Source organism: Globicephala melas, chromosome 2, assembly GCF_963455315.2.
Source record: "Globicephala melas chromosome 2, mGloMel1.2, whole genome shotgun sequence".
NCBI lineage: Eukaryota > Metazoa > Chordata > Mammalia > Artiodactyla > Delphinidae > Globicephala > Globicephala melas.
Genome location: NC_083315.2, coordinates 145454242 through 145476743, shown reverse-complemented (window position 1 = coordinate 145476743; position 22502 = coordinate 145454242). Strand labels below are relative to the sequence as shown.

General features: G+C 45.0%; 1 protein-coding gene and 1 pseudogene across 3 annotated transcripts in view; both read right to left on the bottom strand.

The window, feature by feature from the left end:
- Positions 1–22502, bottom strand: part of SMOC1 (SPARC related modular calcium binding 1) — a 156767-nt gene that overhangs the window by 77506 nt on the left and 56759 nt on the right. For all 3 annotated transcript variants that reach the window (XM_030855368.2, XM_030855369.2, XM_030855370.2), the window contains exons 2-3: positions 12952–13117; positions 11718–11830 (exon numbers count right to left, since the gene is read on the bottom strand). In XM_030855368.2, the coding sequence (XP_030711228.1) occupies positions 11718–11830; positions 12952–13117 (279 nt within the window). The remainder of the gene's footprint in view (positions 1–11717; positions 11831–12951; positions 13118–22502) is intronic.
- LOC115852494 (U6 spliceosomal RNA) lies at positions 9456–9555 on the bottom strand (annotated as a pseudogene).

The window sequence follows — 22502 nt, the reverse complement described above, 5'->3', positions numbered from 1 at the left end:
CTGAATAAGTGTTTGCTGTGGGCCTACTATGTGCCTAACCACCGGATTGAACATTAGTCTCATAACATAAACTCTAAAAAGTGTGGAGGTTATTCCCAGAGGTCATCAGTTTAACCCCCTTGCCCCACAGCAGCCCTGCTGGATGCCCATTCAGTCCTGCCTGCCCTCTTCCTGGGATGGAAAGTTAAGTTCTGTTTGAGTAAAATAGTCCATCTATGGTTTCCTCCTTTTGAAAATAGTTTCGTAGTTTGAGTCAGAATCTGAGTCATCAAATATTTTACTCAGTGAGCCTGGGTTGGCTCTGTGGGACTGTTCAAGAAAAAGCTATTGTCATCCACAAAGTTTGAAACAACTCTCATGCAGCCCTGTGGTCACCTCTTTCCCATTCACCATTTGGTTCTTCTTATCTTGAAACCAACCTCTGTCTCCTTTGAATATTCCTCATGTGACATAATTTCCTAACCTTCTCACCTTAGTTATCCTCCTGGATATGCTCCAGTTTGGCAATATCATTATGAAAGTTGGCAATCTCCTTTATGGCAGTCTCCTTTAAGAGGCAGTACAGAGTAGTGGTTAGGACCAAGAACCCTGGTGCCAGGCTGCTTGGGTTTGAATCCTGACTCTGCCACTTGCAAGCTGCATGACCCCGGGCAAGCTACTCAACTTCTCTGTGGCTCAGATTCCTTAGCTATAAAATAAGAATATAATAGTGTCTACTCATAGGTCATAGTGAGGATGGAATAAGTTAATGTGTGTCAGCCACTTATAAAACACCTTTGCACATAGTAAGTGCTATACAGGTGGTGGTGTTATTATCTGAAAAAGAAAAGAACAGCAGAGAGGGTGACTGAAACATCCTTCACTGAGTCTCCCCTTTTCCATAAGCAGCAGGAAGGCCAGAGAAGCAGGCCTCCATCCTTCCCTCCCTCCCTCCCAAGTACAACCCTCTGCAGAAGAGCAGCTGCAGATACCACCCAGAGCTTGCTCCTTTCAGTTCCACAATAGACTGTAGGGACAGACTCACCAGAGGCTATGCAGAGGTCCGGTGCTCAGCTGGGAGCACCCAGACCCTGCAACTTGCTCCAAAGCAAATGATGCCAGCCAATCTGAGAGAAGATGCTCAGTGGCCATAGGCCATTGGAGCAGTGGTTGGGGTAGGCAAGTCACCACAGAACACAATGGATACAGTGTTGGAGCTCCATCCACCCTCATCTTGCCCTCCTCTGCACCTGTGGGTGACCCAGGGGGTGCCAGTTCTCTCACTGAAAAGTTGACAGTGGTGGCTCTCACCACGTGTGAGAGATCAGATGAGTCACTTACGAGACAAGTCCTTCCTGCACGTGGAGGCATCAGGCCCTGTCCCTGCCCTCATTTACAAAATTAAACATTTACTTTCATATGACCCCCTGTGGGTACAAGGATTTGTTCTTGGGTGATGAAAATATTCTGTCATTAGACAGTGGTGATGGTTACACAACTCTGTAAATACACTAAAAACCACTGAATCATACATTTAAAGGGATAAATTTTACGGCACGTGAATTCTATCTTAATAGAGTTGCTATTTTAAATAACAAAACCAGGTGGCCAGCCCACAGGCCACCGTTTGCCGACCTCTGGAAGAGTCCAACTAGCTCTCCCATTTTACGGTTGAGCAAAATGAGACCAAAGAGGAAGAAAACTAACACTTGCTGAACAGCAAGTATGTGCTGTGTTATGGGCATTTGCATGTAAATTATCATACGCAACATCTGGTTGTTTGGAACAAAAGCAATTCAATGAAAAACACATGTAAAACAAGTAGTAAGATGCCCTGGGCACAGTAGATGTTCAAATTGTCCTTTAACAGAAAAGGACAAAGAAAAGCAACAGCTGACCCAACAGTGGGTCTCTTGGCCATTATGCCATCTGTACATAAAGGATGGACTTAAATATTTAACAGTGTGACTCCTTTGAAAAAAGAAAAAAAAAAGTTGGCACAGTCCACTAAGACATATAGAACTGGCTGTGTTTGGAGACATCCAAAGGAACTGGTTATGGCTGGAGAAGCTCAGAACATTCCAGCTACGGATGCAGCCAGGCTCTTAGTACTTTACCTAGAGAGCCCTCTGCACTGTCTGAAGAGACATCCACACTATTGCTCTAGGTAAGATAGTTCCACATGACAAAAAGACGTAGCCCTTGGACTCATCAAAGATGGGACAAATCCTTTCCCCTAAGACGATGCTCAGCGCTCCAGCCTACCAACGTTTCATCAGCTGAGGTCAGCAAAGGTTCACTATTGATGAAAAACATCCCTACCTTCAGTACTTGCTGAGAACCTGGAAGAGGGAGACCCAGATGGTAAACCCAGGTGTTTCCAAGGCAAGCTAGTCACACAACTCAGCCCGCGGGGGTGATTTCAGGACGTGCAATTCTGTACTATGGGGGTGGGGAGAGGAGGTGCGAAAAAGGAACCTCAAGACCTGCTTCACAGCTCAGGCACCAGTACTTAGGAAACAAGCTGCAGTTCCCCAGGTTTTAGAAAATGCAACAGTAAGAGCTATAAAAATGCTGACGAGGGGGACCCACTGTCTTTGCCAAAAAACCACAGAACTTTCTCTTTGCACTTCCAACTTCTGAACAAAGCATCATCAAGAAGAAAATACAGCTCCCCAGATCCCTATGGCAAAAAAAAAAAAAACGACCTCGGGAAATGAAGAAGCATATATACACGTGTGTTGGTGTGGGGAAGAGTGATTAGAATGAGGAAAACTGTGTTTCCATACAAATTGTGAAATTTTTTGTTCTAGTTCTGTGAAAAATGCCAGTGGTAGTTTGACAGGGATTGCATTGAATCTGTAGATTGCTTTGGGTAGTAGAGTCATTTTCACAATGTTGATTCTTCCAACCCAAGAACATGGCATATCTCTCCATCTATTTGTATCATCTTTAATTTCTTTCATCAGTGTCTTATAATTTTCTGCATACAGGTCTTTTGTCTCCTTAGGTAGGTTTATTCCTAGATATTTTATTCTTTTTGTTGCAATAGTAAATGGGAGTGTTTTCTTGATTTCACTTTCAGATTTTTCATCATTAGGGTATAGAAATGCCAGAGATTTCTGTGCATTAATTTTGTATCCTGCTACTTTACCAAATTCATTGATTAGCTCTAGTAGTTTTCTAGTAGCATCTTTAGGATTCTCTATGTATGGTATCATGTCATCTGCAAACAGTGACAGCTTTACTTCTTCATTTCCGATTTGGATTCCTTTTATTTCCTTTTCTTCTCTGATTGCTGTGGCTAAAAATTCCAAAACTATGTTGAATAAGATTGGTGAGAGTGGGCAATCTTGTCTTGTTCCTGATCTTAGTGGAAATGGTTTCAGTTTTTCACCATTGAGAACGATGTTGGCTGTGGGCCTGTCATATATGGCTTTTATTATGTTGAGGAAAGTTCCCTCTATGCCTACTTTCTGAAGGGTTTTTATCATAAATGGGTGTTGAATTTTGTTGAAAGCTTTCTCTGCATCTATTGAGATGATCAGACCCCAAATAGCCAAAGCAATCTTGAGAATGAAAAACGGAGCTGGAGGAATCATGCTCCCTGACTTTAGACTATACTACAAAGCTACAGTAATCAAGACAGTATGGTACTGGCACAAAAACAGAAATATAGATCAATGGAACAGGATAGAAAGCCCAGAGATAAACCCACGCACACATGGTCACCTTATCTTTGATAAAGGAGGCAGGAATGTACAGTGGAGAAAGGACAGCCTCTTCAGTAAGTGGTGCTGGGAACACTGGACAGTTACATGTAAAAGTATGAGATTAGATCACTCCCTAACACCATACACAAAAATAAGCTCAAAATGGATTAATGACCTAAATGTAAGGCCAGAAACTATCAAACTCTTAGAGGAAAACATAGGCAGAACACTCTATGACATAAATCACAGCAAGATCCTTTTGGACCCACCTCCTACAGAAATGGAAATAAAAACAAAAATAAACAAATGGGACCTAATGAAACTTCAAAACTTTTGCACAGCAAAGGAAACCATAAACAAGACCAAAAGACAACCCTCAGAATGGGAGAAAATATTTGCAAATGAAGCAACTGACAAAGGATTAATCTCCAAAATTTATAAGCAGCTCATGCAGCTCAATATCAAAAAAACAACCCAATCCAAAAATGGGCAGAAGACCTAAATAGACATTTCTCCAAAGAAGATATACAGACTGCCAACAAACACATGAAAGAATGCTCAACATCATTAATCATTAGAGAAATGCAAATCAAACCTACAATGAGATATCATCTCACACCAGTCAGAATGGCCATCGTCAAAAAATCTAGAAACAATAAATGCTGGAGAGGGTGTGGAGAAAAGGGAACACTCTTGCAGTGCTGGTGGGAATGTGAATTGGTACAGCCACTATGGAGAACAGTATGGAGGTTCCTTAAAATACTACAAATAGAACTACCATATGACCCAGCAATTCCACTACTGGGCATATACCCTGAGAAAACCATAATTCAAAAAGAGTCATGTACCAAAATCTTCATTGCAGCTCTATTTACAATAATAGCCCAGAGATGGAAACAACCTAAGTGTCCATCATCGGATGAATGGATAAAGAAGATGTGGCGCATATATACAATGGAATATTACTCAGCCATAAAAAGAAACGAAATTGAGCTATTTGTAATGAGGTGGATAGACCTAGAGTCTGTCATACAGAGTGAAGTAAGTCAGAAAGAGAAAGACAAATACCATATGTTAACACATCTATATCGAAAGAAAAAAATAAATGTCATGAAGAACCTAGGGGTAAGACGGGAATAAAGACACAGACCTACTAGAGAATGGACTTGAGGATACAGGGAGGGGGAAGGGTAAGCTGTGACAAAGCGAGAGAGAGGCATGGACATATATACACTACCAAACGTAAGGTAGATAGCTAGTGGGAAGCAGCCGCATAGCACAGGGAAATCAGCTCGTTGCTTTGTGACCGCCTGGAGGAGTGGGATAGGGAGGGTGGGAGGGAGGGAGACGCAAGAGGGAAGAGATATGGAAACATATGTATATGTATAAATGATTCACTTTGTTATAAAGCAGAAACTAACATACCACTGTAAAGCAATTATACTCCAATAAAGATGTTTAAAAAAAAAAAAAAGAATGAGGAAAAATGGGGAAAGCGTGGGTGCCAAACAGAGCTATATCAAGAAAGGCTGTTTCTGGAACATGGGGCTCAAAGTGGGAAACATAGTACATTTTTTCATGTAGCAGTGACATTATGAATGGTGTTTTATATTGTACAGTATTATTAGAACTACAATCCATCTACACAAAAAAATTAAAATGGACTGGGAATGTATTTGGTAACAACCGCTAATCGACCACATTATTGCTCAACACTAGAAGGCAATTTGGGAGTATGTATCAAATGCCTTAAAAAGTGCATGTCCTTTTGACCCCCTATTCAACTTCCATAAATTTAATCCCCAAATTTCCAGAATTCATGGTACATTCATACAATGGAATATAATGCAGCCATTAAAAAAAATGAGGTCGAGTTATGTGTAATTAACCTGGAAATAAGTCCACAATATAATTAGTATAAGAAAGCATTAGAAAGCGATATACGACATTTTATCATTTTTGTCCTAAATAATGATAAGTACACAAAGAAAAAAAAAACTAGTGGGTTATAGACTTAATGGTTACTACTTCAAAGAGATGAAATCACTGACTATACCTTTCTACCTACGTACATCTGTATTGTCGGAATTTTTTTTACAAAGTGTATATAGCTTTTCTATTTAGAAAAAACTGAAAATATTTCTCTTTTGATTATTTGATTAAGTCTCTAATATACATATATACACACACTATGTAAAATAAGCATCCACAACACGTCACTCTACTAGCTGCAAAGTATGGCTATGCCGTAACTTGTTTAAGCGCTTCTCTACTGTGGATACTTAGATTGCTTCCAAATTTTTGCAACTATAAGCAGAACTTAGATGGAAATCCTTGTGGCTAAACATTTGCACGTATCTTTAATTATTTCTTTAGAATATATTCCTAGAAGTGAAATTTCAGGCTCAAGATGTGGGCACAATTAAGGACTTTTGATCCATATTGCAAAATTATCTCATAAGATGTCAGTGCCAATTTACCTTTTCAAGTACAGTGTGGAGGTAGCCTTTTCCCTTCACCCAGGCCTGAATATTACTATCTCTTTTCCAAGTGTGAACAATTTGGTAAGCAAAATGACACATCGTTATTTTTATTTGTATTTCTTTAATTACTAAGGAAAATATCATTCATAGTCACTTATTGTCTATTTGTTATTATTGTGTGACCTGCTTATTGATATCTCTTGCCCAATTTTCTACTAGGATCTTTTTCTTCCTGGTTTGTAAGAGTTTTTTGTCTAATATTAGCCTTTTGTCATTAAGGCTAAAATACGTCATTTGCCTTTTTGCTTTGTTTAAGGCATTTTTTATGTTCAGAAATTTTTAATTTGTATATATTTTCTCAGCAATAAAATCACTCAGAATTCCAAATTACTGATCTGTAAGTGGGCATTTGAAATATACCCCGTTGTACATTTAGGGTCTTGTATACTAACTAGCTACTTCAACATGTTCTCATATCTTTTCTGCATGTAAGCTCCTTGAAGGCACAGACCGTGACATTTCTTGACTCCACCATAGCCAACTAGCTCACAACCCAGAACGTAGCAGAGCTCCAAAATGTCTGAGATGAAAAAATATTGTGTCTGGGACCTGCTTTGAAGCAATCCAGTGTGGGGTGGGAGATGAAAATAGGGTAAAGATGAAACAGAATCAGCCACATGTTAATCATTGTTGAATCTGGGTGACAGGTAGGTACATGGAGTTCATTATACTATTATTTCTACTTTTTTGTATGTTTGAAAATTTCCATAAGCAAAAGGAGTTTTTTTTTTAATGTCTGCTTGATTGATTGGTCAACAGCATCAGAGAGGGGACTTCTGGAATAACAATGGTAATGAAAATGAATTACATATGCATCAAGGACACTTCTGTAGCATAAAAAAGTCAAGAGCACAGGCCTTGAAATTAGGCACAAATCCTTAGTGACCTTGAACATGTTATTCAACCCCTCTGAAACTCAGTTTTCCAGTATAAATAAGGGTATTAATAACTACCTCAAAAGGTCCTAGTAAAGATTAATGGGTGTAAAACTCAGTGCCTGGTACCAAATAGCACTCGATAAAGAGTTGCCATCATTATTATTCAGTGCTGCATAAGCTTGACAAGCTCTAGCCAACATCCTGGTGGTGGTGATCCCATACCCTTCACTGCTGAAATTGCTACTACGGCTCTGACTTCAGTTCAGCATATTGGGCAGCAGAAAACAGCTTGGCAGAGGACTCGGTAGACCAGATGTCAGGAGTTACATTCCTGATACCCAGAAGGGAAAACAGATAGGACCACACCAAAGGACAAAAGCAGTAGCTCCCAACCTTACTCAACAGGTCAGCAAAAAGCCTTAACTCCACATTCCAGTGACACAACCAAGAACAGGAGTGATGAAGCCCTTACAACAGCAGGTCATTCACAACTTGGACCGAACCCTGGCATCACCTGGGAGCTTGAAATAATAACCATGTCTGGGTGCCTCTCCCAGAATTTGACTTAATGGTCTGAGATGTGGACTAGATATCAAGGTTTTTAAAAACCTAATGTAATGTTTACCACTCTGCTGTGTGAGTTGGGCTGGGGGGTATCGAGGGAAGCGGTCAAGGGGAAACAAATTAGAGAACAGAGACCATTGCATCCCACATGAACCCCATTAAAGGCAACCCAGTCATGTGGTCCCAAGCTGTGTCCCGTGCCAGACAAACCCAGTCCCATTAGGGTCCTCTCACTCCCTCCATAAACTTCAAGAGCATGTTACTGAGTAATAATTCACAGGACTAAAATATGTTATTAACACCAGGATGCATGCATGTCAATATTCTAAACAATATTAAAACAATGTATCTGCTCTCTGGGTTTTGGTCTTAAAAAAGAAACAAAAACAAAGAAGTCCAGCTAAGAGACAGTGGAGGCTGGAGGAGGGAGAAAAGCATTTTTTTTCTCCTAGCCTTTTGGCAGCCTGTCAGTACAACTGAAGCACACTCAAAGAGGCAGACTCATTTTGTGAAGTTATTGCAGTGTCTTTGATCAAGGGGAAAGGCACATCCATTTCAATCCCTGTAACGAGGACTGACCAGCTGTCTGGCTTCCTGGCTGCCCACCGGGGTGATCCAGCCTCAAGCCTGCAGACACATGGCAGTGCTTAGCGTGTCAAACAAATGAGGGGGCTCTTGACTGTCTATCCACCCTTTGCTGCACTTCAGGGGCCCCCTCACTTAGCAATTCTGCCTGGACTAATCTGGAAGTTCCCCTCCCCAGCAAACACCACCTGGTCCAGCCTGGCCTCACCGAAACAAAAGCTGGCCAGCGGCTGTCTGTCACGAGGCAGCAAACACTTCAGAACCAAGGGGGCAGGGGTCAACCGTTCTCATAAGTAACACACTCAGAATTACAGAGGTCTAGAGAAAGGGGGAAGAAAGGATTCCGCCTCCTCCTTATTACCCCCGTCTCAGCCCCAAACTCAACTGTGAGGGGTTTGATTTTCTCCCGCATACATGAATTCTCAGCACAAAGATCACCTGCACTCTTTTCACTAGAAAAAATGATAAAGAATTGTTGGGGGGGAAGGTTCGACAAAAGACTTTCTTTTCCTTAGGGGACATCATCTGTAACATCTTGGGAAGATTTGAGCAGTAGAACCAGAGTAGAGATGGGGATAATGATGATGATAATGAGAGCTATTCATATAGCATTTATGTGTTCCAAAGATTTTACATGTGTTAACTCATTTAATCCTCATCACAACCCTATGAGGTAAGCTACGGTAATACTCAATAATAGTAATAATAATAGTAACATGTAACACATATAATATAATAATAATTATTACCACATAGGACGATAATGGAGATCACAGTCTCCATTTTTCACATAAGGGTACTGTGACCCAGGGAAGTTCAGCGACGCGCCTGAGGTGGTGCGTGCATGCATGCCCAGGCCATCTAGCTCCAGGAGCAGTGTGCTAACTACCGCACTACACTGCCTTCCTCCAGTCTCCACCTCAGAGCCTCCTTTGTTTTTTTTTTTAATAGGCATTTTTATTTCTATAGAAAAGAAACAAAACAGTATAATATTCAAGTTAAAGGAGAGAACTTGATTAAACCTCTCAGAATGGAATTTTAGTACATATTTGTTTTTTATATAGATATGAATTTTAATATTTTTATACATTTCATCTAAAATTTTGCACCATACGTTTATTTTATTTATTATGATAGCTACACATTAAAGAGTCACATTTCTGGGAGAATTTTGAGACGGGGTGGAGTCACGATAAAACATGGGACGCTTCACGAATTTGCGTGTCACCCCTGGCCATGCTCGTCTTCTCTGTATCGTTCCGATTTTAGTACACGTGCTGCCGAAGCGAGCACTCAGAGCCTCCTTTAAAGCTGCCAGTTCAGAGAACAGCAAGAGTATTGAGGGCTTTGGAGCTGGAGGGATCTGAGTTGGACTCCCAGCTCCCTGGCCACTCTGCGACCCGCTGTGATTGCATCTTCTGTAAATGAGGACGCTAACACCTACCTGGCAGGCTTGTGGTGAGACTTAAGTGAGAAAATGAATAAAAGCACCTCTCACAGGGCGGGCAGCCAAGGTCAGCTTAACCCTGTGGTTCTCGATCCTGGCTGAACACTTTTTTTTTTTCTTTTTTAAAACTCTACTTTATTGGTTGTCTTTTAATTTTATTTATGGATTATTATTTTTAAACATCTTTAGTGGAGCATAATTGCTTTACAATGGTGTGTTAGTTTCTGCTTTATAACAAAGTGAATCAGTTATACATATACATATGTTTTCATATCCCTTCCCTCTTGCGTCTCCCTCCCTCCCACCCTCCCTATCCCACCCCTCCAGGTGGTCACAAAGCACCAAGCTGATCTCCCTGTGCTATGCGGCTGCTTCCCACTAGCTATCTACCTTACGTTTGGTAGTGTATATATGTCCATGCCACTCTCTCACTTTGTGCCAGCTTACACCTTCCCCCTCCCCATATCCTCAAGTCCATTCTCCAGTAGGTCTGTGTCTTTATTCCCATCCTGCCCCTAGGTTCTTCATGACTGTTTTTTTAGATTCCATATATATGTGTTAGCATGCGGTATTTGTTTTTCTCTTTCTGACTTACTTCACTCTGTATGACAGACTCTAGGTCCATCCACCTCACTACAAATAACTCAGTTTCGTTTCTTTTTATGGCTAACTGGCTGAACACTTGAATCAGCGGGGAAACTTTAAAAAATACGGAGTCCCGACCTCACCACCCCTCCCATTTCCACTTCCACCTGCCCTCCGTCTGAAATCAGCAATCCCCTGGGCCCAGCCCTGAAATGAAACCTGAAACCCAGTGGACCAGAGGCCAGCCTACGGCCTTTGCCCCAAGACTCAGGATTACTGGGAAGCTGTGTAAGTCCTGAGGCCTCTGTTTCCAGCCCTCAGGTGGTAGTCCCCGGACGCTACTCCACTCCACAGAGGGAGTCTGGGCACCAGGCCCGTCCCAAGCAAGTGCTGACCCACCCTTGTCCAGTGGTCCTCCCCACTTTCTTAGAGCCACCTCTGCCCCTAGACTGTGTCCCCACCTGCAGCCTGAAAGCTTTACCACCCCTTGTCCCATGCTGCCCGTGTTTCAGTCTGTGCCAACTTCAACATAGCCAGCATTACTTTTACACAAGCTCTAGCCAGCAGATCATACAGGATCAGAGGTAGGACTGCCTGAAAGGAAATTTTAGAATCTGAGTGTATGCACACACGAGTGTACATGCACGCACATGCAGACACCACACACACACACACACAGATACCACATACCACACATCACACGCATATACCACACACACATACACAGGCACTCACATACACAGACAACCCCGCCCACACACGGAAACCACACAATACAGACACACATGCACAGATACCACACACATACACCGCACACAGACACACACACACAGACAACCCTCACACACACGCAGAAACCACACAACACATGCACACAATATCACACACCACACAACATACACCATACGCACACACAGATACACACACACACACACACAGACACACAGATACCACACACCCACACATGCACTCACACTCCACAACCCCCAGACACTTTACGCTCAAAGGGAGCAGAGCTTTGTTAGAGGTTTGGGGGTGGGAAGGAGGGGCATATAAAACGGGTAGTAATAAACAGTGAAGGGAATACGGGGGTTGCCCATGGAAACTGGCGAGGATAAGAAAAAATAATCAGCCTACATTTGACAGAAGAGAAAAATGAAGACGGCCAGCAGGGAGGATGGGGACCAAGCAATGCCAGTTTCCTGGCTCGTACCTGCATGAGCCTTTCAGGACCCACTGCCAGCTGGCAAGGGGTGGCATGGGGCCCAGGAGGGGGAGGCCGGCCCCAGAAAGCAACATGGAGGGTGTCAGAGAGTCCTCAGCTGTTTCCAGAAAGCGAGGCTCTCAGGGCCCTCCTGCTCCCAGGCCCTTCCCCCCAGCCTCAGCCCAGGACCCAGGCCTGAGAGACGTGGCCAAGGCCTACCTGGGTAAAGGAGCCATCCTCGCTGCACTCCGGGACAAACACCGCCTCCTGGGGCTTCTTGGCTTGCTCGAGGGCCTGAGCCCGCTCCAGGCGACACTTGCTCTGGCCAGCGTCTAAAAGAGGGAGGAGTGCATTTGAGATTCGCTTGGATCCCACACAGGAGCCATGGACAAAGCAGCTGCTGGTTCTAGAAATGCTGGGGGAAAAGCCGTGCAGGGGGCCCACACACAGCCAGCTGGCTGTTCCAAGGGCACAAGGGCAGGGGCTGGTGAGTGCCACGTGGCCTCACCTTCCTCTTAGTGGTACTCAGAAAAGTTGGGTGGGGGGTGGTCATATTTATACGAAGGTCTGTTTATTCTTTTTCTCCCAAGTATCCCCAGGCCCTCCTAGGGAAAAAAATGTTCTGCTTCTATTATTTTTCACTGGGTTTATTCAAAAACACGCAAGCCCAAGGAGTCTCAAAGATGTTTTGTAGTTCAAGAACTGCAAGCACTTTCTTTGGGAAATCAGAATTCGAGAGCAGCTGGCTTAGCCTCCCACAATTCCTATAATAGCTCTGACCAGTCCAGGGGTCACAAACTCACATACCTACAGGGCGTAGGAAAGTGATATAAATTAGAGAAGGGGCTGGGCGTGTGAAGAACGGCATTCAGCTTGGCAATACCATAGGGAGTGCTGAGGACTGTGGCAAACTGGAAAACGGGAGGACGTAGCTACTACTCAGCTCCAGCCACATGTTTGCCTTGAAGGAGGGAACTCAGTAACATCACCAGAGCTTCCAATTTTTTATGGGAAGAACAAAAATCCAGACTTTTAGGTTGAATTTCCCAACTTTTAAATGCTGTCTCAAATGTTTTAAATATTTTTAAACATGTGAGCTGACCAAACAAAATACATCTGTTGGCCAACAATGTGGAATCCCTATTTAGGAGCCAGCCACAATGTCTTGCCATTTTAAGCACCTCTACAAAAAAAATAATAATAATAAAAAATAAAAGCACTAGCCAAATAGCACATCTCTCTAAGCCCTGGTGGCGGTGTTTAAAAGCCAGAAAAGTACTCATCCTTCACTGGGCCAGTCCTCCTTCCCACATTGCCCGGTGGAAAGGACATGGGGAGAGGTTGGCAAGTGAAATGGATATAGACTCATTCTGAGCTCTCCCTATGGGGAGTGCCCCATGCAGGGAGCATGGTGCTCAGGTATCTCTCCTCTGCTGGGCACGTGCACACTCACCTTTGCATCTACCTCGATGTACCACACCCAGGGTTGGGTCTCGGCACTTGGCTCGCTGGTACTCACACATGGACTCGTAGGACCTGCCGTCAGAGGCACAGATAGGTTTGGGTTGAGTCCTGGAGCAGTGGAGGTTGCACTGAGGGTCACGGTCACTTATGAGAAACTAGGTTGGAAAAAAAGTGAAAGGGTACAGAGGTTACTTTTGCAAGAAAAGTAAGGATGAGTCCATGACTTACAATACTCGTTTGCCCTTGGGAAGCAAGTCCAGAATAAACCGAAAGTTATTAAGCCCTAGAAGTGGTAGGAAACTAAGCAGCCACAAACGCTAACCAAGGAAGGCATCCTGTGCTCAGTAATTCACATACAGGATCTCATTAATCCTCACAACCCTATGGAATAGGAAATACCTACTTTGTAGATAAGGAAACGGAAGGCTAGGGAGAGGTAACTTGCCGGGTTTTACACAGCTCTAAGTGGTGAATTTGAACCTAGATTGGTCAGAGGTCAAATCCAAGCTTTCACCATTGGGACAGCTGGTCTCCTGGTCCATGCTGATGGTCTCTGCACTTGGCTCTATTTGGGTACCTCCCCAAACCAGGAACTCACTAGCAATCTCTACTTTCCATCTCTGGAAAGTTTTATTGATTAGAAAGTAGTACTGAGCCCCCAGATCTATCACCTTTCCATTCTGCCCACTGCTCTCTGGCAGAATACAAGTTAAGCAATTTTCTATGAGAAAGGAATTTCCTGATTTAATATATCATCATCATCAGATTGTGAAATGCGGAGTTAAACAGTTTTCTTTACTGCAGAACTTCCCAGACGCCTTTGGTACATTCGTACGCATTATGAATCTCCAAGAGGTAGAGCAGATTAAAGATACCAAAGATATCAAGATACCAAGATACCAAAGATACTGCAAAGTATTTGCTACTCTTCCTGTTGAGCTGTGGAGTCTAATTCCCCTCCTTTGAATCTGCGCCAGCCTCAGTAACTTGCTTGACCAATAAAATGCTGTGGCAGTGATGTTCTGGGACTTTTGAGCAAGGTTACATGAAGCCTTGCAGTTTCTTCCCGGGCCTCTTGCAACACTCACTCTGGGGGAAACCAGCCACCACGTAAGAAGCCCAACAACACTGAGACTGCCATGCTAGGAGGAAGCCCAAGCTAACATGAGGCGAAACCAAGTGGAGAGAGAAATGCCCAACCAACACGGGCACAGAGACATGTGAGTGAGGAAGCCTTCAGATGAGTCTAACCTCAGCAATCATCTGACTGCAACTAACAGAGATGAAAACGAGTAACTGCTTGAGAGACCCTGAGCAAGACCCGCCCAGCTGAGCCCAGTCAACTCGCCAGAACCGTGAGAGTTAATAAGTTGTTGTTTTAAGCCATTAAGTTAAAAAAATTTTTTTCTATTGAAGTACAGTTGATTTATAATGTTTCAGGCGTACAGCAAGGCATTAAGTTTCGAGTGGTTTGTTACACAGCAATAGATAACCAGATCAAGAGCATATGTGATTATGTATCTCCCAAACTTATTTGACCATGAACCCCTTTCCCAGTGAAGCCCTGTTAACAACTGCAGAATACAGCTGGAAAACAATAACTGGACAATACAATCCACAACTCACCCCTGCACAGGATCAACTTCCCTCAGGCTGCCCCTGCTTAAAACCCTTGAGTGGTGCCCCTCTGTCCCTGGGGACCTTCACATGGTCTCCTGGCCTGGCAGATCTGACACTGGGGCCCCTTCTCTGGCCTCAGCTCTTCCTGTTCTGTCCCCACCTTGCTCCCTGCTGGTCGGGCACACTGGCCAACTTTCCAGTTCCCAAATGGGCTACATTTGCTCCTACCCCTGGGCCTTTAGACACACTGTTCCTTCTCCCTTTCCTCCCACCCCTGCTCAGATTTGGGTTCATCTGGGAGGTTCTCCCTGACTCTCACAGGTGAGGACAGGTCCCCCTCTAATAACCTCTCACCCACCCCACACTTTTCCTTCAGGGCTCATAACATAGTTTGATGATGAATTGATTTTGTGATTTGATTAGCAATGGAATCCCCCACTCTGAGCTCCAAGAAGACAAGGATTCTGTCTCTTCTGTCCGTGAATACATCTCCAGCATCCAGCACAATGCTGCAGTACTTGATTATTTGTGGGATGAACGCATCCCTGAAGCAGCCTTTCCCACACAGCATTTACCTCCAAACCAGCTGGTGTGACGTGACAGGCCTGGTGTCCCAGGCTCCTGCCATCCCCGGGGATCACTGGGCCACTCCCCTACCCCACCCCCCATCTCCCTTTCTAAGCTTTTCCCCTCCCTCTCACATTACATGGTGGGCAGAGGTGGGCCACAGCTTCTTGCCCTAGCTCCACTTCAGAACGTAAGTTATCTCCGAGGCTGAGAGGTGAGTCTCTTCTCTCTCCATCCCCAACCCAGGCCCCTCTGCCACTACAGCCCTCTAAGCCTCCGACCCACTGGGCACCAGGGAAAACTTGGGACCCAAAGGTCCAGCTGAATGATGCAGGCTTGGAAGCCCTGGCTGTGGGCACCTGGATGCGCACAGGACCCAGGTGGCTGCAACCAGCAAAGCTGGACTAGAAGTCTCTCTTCTTCCCTCAGACTCATTCCTCATCTGTCTGCAGCCTAGAAATGCAGCCAGACCTGGCTCTGTAGTTCTGCCTGGTGAGCAGCAGGCGCCGGCCAGAGGCTGGGATCAGTGTTCTCACACTCTGGCTTGCAGGCCAACCAGTAGCCTCAAAGCTGTCCAAGAACAGATCAAGACACTGCTGTCACGCTACTCTCTCCTGGTCCGTGGAAGTCAGGGCTACTTACATGAAGTCAGACCCTGCTTTTAAGACCTATTTGTTAGTTATTTTGCCATGTCAATCCCCAGGAGCCAGGGAACAGCATGCCCTTTGTTCTCACGATCACACAAGGAGAGAAATACCCGTATCTTCTAACACCTGGGAAAATCAAGGAACTCATCCTTGGTCACAGAGGGATCTGGTTGCCAGACCTTAAGTCTGAAGAGTGATAATAATAAGTGCTGATAATCATATGTCACTTACGATACGTTAACTAATTTAACCTTCCCAATAGCCCTAGGAGGCAGGGTACGCTAAGTGTGCGTCAGTGCTGAACTTGACACCCAGGGCCTGGCTCCAGAGCCACGCTCCTAACCACTACACTGAACTGCCTTGAATTATCACAGAGTAACACTGCAAACAGAAACTCTGACCCAATTGCAAAATTGGATTCAGTTTGGGATTAGCAGATACGAACTACTATATAAAAAGCAAAAAAACAAGGTCCTACTGTATAGCACAGGGAACTATATTCAATATCTTGTAATAAACTCTAATGGAAAAACAACAAACAAACAAACAACTGGATTCCCAAGTCAAAAACTGTTTACCAAGAGCCTACTCCATGTGAGACACCAACTGCTGAAGATCAGATAAGACAGCCCTGCCCTCCAGGCACTTTAAACCTACCGTGAGAAGCTCCTCATACAGCTTTGTTTACCTGCAAAAAAGAGGAATTGTGGAAGACACGGTTTCTTTTCAAACTCAAAGAGGTTGCCCTGTTGTCTCTTCACAGCTCATGGGAGAGGGGAGCTGCAGGCATCCCTGTGGTGTTGAAGAACAGGCCATAAATTTGGTTTGGAAATGGTCTGCCCTGGGCCAACAGAGATGCCATGGCAGCTCTGCCGGAGACCAGCTTCATAACTAGGGGAACACTGCGTGGAGACAGACAGGTTAAAGGCAGCTTCAGAAGAAGCCCCACCTGTCTCCACACATGGAGATCCTTCCAGCTTCAGAAGAGCTCCCAAAAGGGTCCATCTAGAAATGACTGGCCCCCAAGGCCAAGGGAAAAAGTTCTGAAACAGTCCAGGACCGTTGCTAAAGACCATCTCCAATCATCTGTGGTGACTAATTTGTATCTATTTTAGGAACCAAAAAAGACAATGAGTTCTATAAAATGGAGGTTTGTTTTTTTTTATTGAGGTATAGTTGATTTACCATTTTGAATAAGCTTCTGGTGTACAATCAGTGATACACAATTTTTCAAGATTATACTCCATTTATAGTTATCACAAAATATTGTCTATATTCCCTGTGCTGTACAATACAGCCTTATTTATAAGGCTGTATTGTGCAGCTTATTCATTTTATACATAGCTGTCTTTACCTCTTAATCCTTTACCCCTATCTTACCCCTCTCCCCTTCCCTCTCCCCACTGGCAACCACTAGTTTGTTCTCTATATCTGTGAGTCTGTTTCTTTTCTGTTATATTCACTAGTCTGTTGTATTTTTTAGATTCCACATATAAGTGATGTCATACAGTATTTGTCTTTCTCTGCCTGACTTATTTCACTAAGTGTAATACCCTCCAAGTCCATCCATGCTGTTGCAAGTGGCAACGTCTCATTCTTTTTTATGGCTGAGTAGTATTCCATTATATATATGTATATATGTATATATATGTACATATATATATACACCACATCTTCTTTGTCCATTAATGACTATGCCCTAATACGTTCACCCAAACCTCCAGGGACCCTAAGGCATTACTTGGGTCCACAAACACTGCTTGTTCAGCCATCCACTGATCCACTTTTATACTTAACAAGCAAGCACTACGATGCCCCCTGCATGCAAGGCATGGGAAGCAGAACACAGCCAGCATAGTCCTGCCCTCAACGAGCTTGCACTCTAGGGTGGAGAGAACAAGCAACCTGACATCGATCATGCAGCAAGGGAACAGGATACCACAGGACCAAGAGAAGATTTCATTCTTGGGACTCAGCAATGCTACAAAGCCACAGAGTCCAAAAGAACTTTCTGCAGTGATGGACATGTTCTATATCTGTGCCATCCAGTGTGGAAGCCACAAGCCACGTGTGGCTATGAAGCACTAAATCGTAGCTAATGCAACTGAAGGACTAAATCTTTGGTTGCATTTAGTTAACTTAACTTTGCATAGCCATATGTGGCTAGTGGCTGCCAGATTGACGAGCACAGCTATTGTGGGGAGGGGCGGGGGGGTGGGGAGAGAATGGCTCACCCTCACTGGAGTTTCTCCTAGTTGAGCCAAGCTACGACAGACTGGACCAAGAAGCAGATCCTGCGATAATATCTGCATTTGGAAACTGGACATGAAATCATGAATTCGTTATTATGGGTTTCAACAGCAGAACATCCCAGGAGTTCAACACAGTCCACCTGCAGTCACAAAGACAGAGTTTTCTTCTCTTCTGGAGACAAGAGGGACAGGCTGCAAGTACCCAGGACCTCCCATGACTGGGTCATTTCTCTCGGCCCACAGACAAAGCTTGAAGGGTCTGAGTCACCCTGCTGGAACTGAACCCCCGGGCCACAGAAGTCTGTTGTGGGCTCAAGAGCAATCAGAGTTGGTGGAAAGTTTTGGTGCTGGGCAGAGGCAAGCTGTCTCCCCGACGAGGCAGACGCTAAACCATTTCCCTCTGGGGAGGAAATAGTATTTTCATAAAAATCCTCACATCCCTTCCCTTCCTTCTTCCTCACCAAAAGACAACAAAAACAAAATAATTATGTTAAGTATGATTGTGTAATACAGAAACCAAACGAAAGGGGCCGGGACAATTGTGCATTTGCAAACGGTTCCTATTCCCTCCCTCTCTCCTTGGGGAGTGAGCGATTCCAAAGCAAACACACAGCATTTTGTGTTCTGCTCGCATCTGTAAAGGAGGACAAGCACTTGAAATACATAAAAACAATCCATCCTTCCTACCGGAAAAGGGAGCTGCCGATGGGGGCTGTGTCCACCAGAGAAGAGGTGGGGGTAAATGAAAGCAATGTTAGACCTACAGTCCCTTCTGTCTGAAATGCGCACACGTTGATCCTTGCCCTCAGGTTCCAGAAGAGCAGAATGTAAACCCTGCCACAGCTTTTGCTCAGGGAGACCACTCCAGTACCACAAGCTGTGTTAGGTTTGACAGACTGCCAAGTTTCCATGACAATAGAGGGAACAACAGAGGCAGCCTAAGGTTCCATCTGGGAGGAGATGTTCAATTCTTTATAATAGGGAGTTGGTTTCACAGCCTTAACTTCCACCTGTACCATGCTGATTTCACCAGCATCTAAAATTCTAAAAAGGCATCTTGCTGGAAACATGCCTATATCTATATTTTTCCCAGGTATAGAAGAGGGGGCAGGAACTGTACTCTACAACCAGGGCAATGGTTTGGAAGTGTGAGGTCCACAAGTTGGAGGAGCAAGTGGCATTCCCTTTATGATATCAGACTAAAAATCACAGGCCAAACTCAAATAATTTGAGGGGTTTTTTTAAATAAATTCATTCATAACACAGCTTCGGCTACTCACTTTTAACTTTTTTGTTTCACTCATCAATTGCTGGAAAACAAACCACCCCCATACTCAGTGGCTTCAAACTATTCATCGTTTCTCCCAATTCTCTGGGTTGGCTGGGCTCAGCTGGGAGGTTCTTCTGATCCACATGGTTTCAGCTGAGATAACAACCAGGCTGCATTCATCTGGGAGCATGGCTGGGGCCTGGAGCATACACTGTGACTTCAGGCACTGGTGCCTAGTTGGAGTGCCTGAAGTGGCAGGGAGCCTGGCTGGGCCTCTCTCTCCAGCAGGTTTTCTTCTTTTATCCACGATGACTTCTTTCAATCCTAAATCTCATGTATAGATGTTTGACTTTTTGCCACCAAACTTTCTCCCAAGTTCCAATTCCACACCGCCACTGAAGTCATCATCCTAAGAAGCAAATGCTTTCATGTTTTAAACACTACTGTTAACTTCCTTGGAGCTCCTGCTGCCTTGTGTTCATATGCCTATCAAAACCCTTGATATACTTCATTATCATTTATGTAGGTACATGTCTAGAAAAGACTGTGTCTTATTCTTCTTTATGTACACAGGGCCTAACCCAGTGCCTGATCCAATGCAGTTGTTCAATACATGTTTGAAGAATGAATGGGTGAATATCAAACCTTACCTAAAAGATATCCTTTTTCTATCACTTACTATAAAAAGAGATACTCTTTGTCCAACCACCACCAAAAGCTTAACACTCTCAAATGCATAGAATAATGGAAGCTGTTGGGTCCCTTTTTTTTTTCTTTTAAGAAAAATCTATCAGATAAAGAAAGCCATACATTAACCATTGGATTTTCCCCTTGAATTTAAGGAAAGGAAAAAAACATCCCTGAGTCACCGAAGAGAATGTAGCTGAGTGGCTGAGACAGTATCCATATACCCACAGTATCATCATAAGATATCATCAGTAATTGTCCCTAGAATTCATTCCCAGTGAAACTGGCCTTAGCCTGAGAATTTTCCTCACAAAGCCTTGGAAGGCTTTCCACCACCCTGCAGATAAGTCATGTCACCCATAAGTCTGGCAGTCATCTGAGATGCCCAAGGTTGCTAAGCCTGAAGTGAGTTATGTTAAGGCAGGAAACTCTGACAATTTAACAGCCAATGTGATTAGCACTCTGGTTTTTCTGAGCTACCACATGCATGTACTTGAGTAAGAACAACAGCCAGATTCATTTATTAATCATATTTTTGACACCCTGAATTAATTTTTTCCATAGTGATTCTATGTTATAAATAATGGTGAGTGTCCCAACCCAATCTGCTAATGTCTACTTGGAAGGAAGAGAAGGAGGAGCCCTACCCCGTGTGCCTGCTGAGTAGGTAACGGGCACGGTCAAGGCCCCCAGTGCCAGCCCCCCGAACTGGGTGGAAATCCTTGGCCCCCTCGTGCTGTTCCTTCCTGCCTCGGGATTTGGCACGTGTGGGCCCTTTTCCCTGGACTGTGCTTCCACCTCATAAACTCCTATTCATCCTTCAGTCTCAGTGCAGATGCCGCTTCCTCAGGGCATTTGACTTCTCTGCTAAGTCAGGACCCTGTGATAAGCCTCCACACACCCTGCACTTTCCACTGTGGCCTGGGTCACGATTGTAATTAAATAACCAACTATTTAATTATATGTTCCTTGCCCCTCCTCCCCACTAAGCTGAAAGCTCCTTGCAGGCAGGAACCACAATCTGCTGGGTGTCACCCTGCTGGATCCCCAGTGCCCAGCAGGGGCCTCGCCCAATAGATGCAATAAATATCTATTGAGTGAATGAATGAAGAGTAAACTGAGGCTTGGCCAGGTTGAGCTAGTAAGTGGTAGACCACGCCTCTCAGTCTGACTCAGTGGCCCAGATTCTTTCTGCTACACCTCACTGCCTCCTTCAAGGCAGGACGGCGAGCGCTGAGCCCCGGAGGGTGGAGCTGGGGGCTGTCTGTTGTTAGTTCTGGCATCAGTGGCTGGGGTCTTGGCGGCGGCCCCTCTGGTGGACAGCAGAGGAGGAGGACTCGGCAAGCAAAGGGAGCTTTCCACAAGGAGGGATTTTTTTTTCCCCGTTATGTTTGTAAGTCCAAGTCCAGCTCAAGTTTTTAGACCTCAGGCACTAAATAGCATTTCTGGGAGGTACGTCTGCTCTTGAAAGGGGGAATAGCAGTGCCTGGAACAAAAAGTCGAGAACCAGGGGCTTCCCTGGTGGTGCAGTGGTTGAGAGTCCGCCTGCTGATGCAGGGGACACGGGTTCGTGCCCCGGTCCGGGAAGATCCCACATGCCACGGAGCAGCTGTGCCCGTGAGCCATGGCCACTGAGCCTGCGCGTCCGGAGCCTGTGCTCCGGACGGGAGAGGCCACAGCAGTGAGAGGCCCGCGTACCGCAAAAAAAAAAAAAAAAAAAAAAAAAAAGTCGATAACCATGTTCCAGACGTCTAGCTGCATGCAGCTCGGCCGCTCACTCTCCAATCAGGCACTGTCCGCCTCCCGTCACCGGATTCACCATCCTCACAACCAGACTTTGGTCTTTTTCTCCAAGGACCGTGTCTTTGGGAACAAGGAGCCGTTTCACATGAGAACATCACTCACCCACCCTCTATCTAATCCATCATCTGCCCTGAAAATCCACATCCCCATTTCTGCCAGCTCGCTCTCACCCTTCCCTGACCCCAGAGCCACGGCATTTACACAGGTGCAAAGGAGGGCCTCGATCAGGGCCGGCCTCAGAGTGGGGCTCCCGGAGATGGAGGAGGGGAGATAAGGGAGGTCAAAGGGAAGGGGAGGTCTGCAGTATCAGCGGCGTCTGCTCTTCTTCTCCACACCTCCACGAGCGAGGCCTGACAACAGCACGCCCGATTAAAGGGCTTTTCACGCTGCTGAGGGAAAGCAGACGTCCCCCTCCAGCTGTTTGGCAGCTGGAACCACTTCTGTTGCTTTAGCCAGGAGAGGCCTGACCCCTGTCACCCCAGCCCCACCCCCTCCCCAAGGGAGGAATTTCGTGGTCACCCCAGCCTGTCCACCCAGTTTCCCTCCTCCACTGCGCCCCCCACAGTACAGGAATGATGGAGCAGGACCCAGGGGACAAGGCTGTCTTACATCAGGTGCCGTTGTGGGAGAGGGGTGGGGGAGGGTCAGTGGGTTTGACATAGCAGCTGGGACCCTGGATGGAAAGAGGCACTAA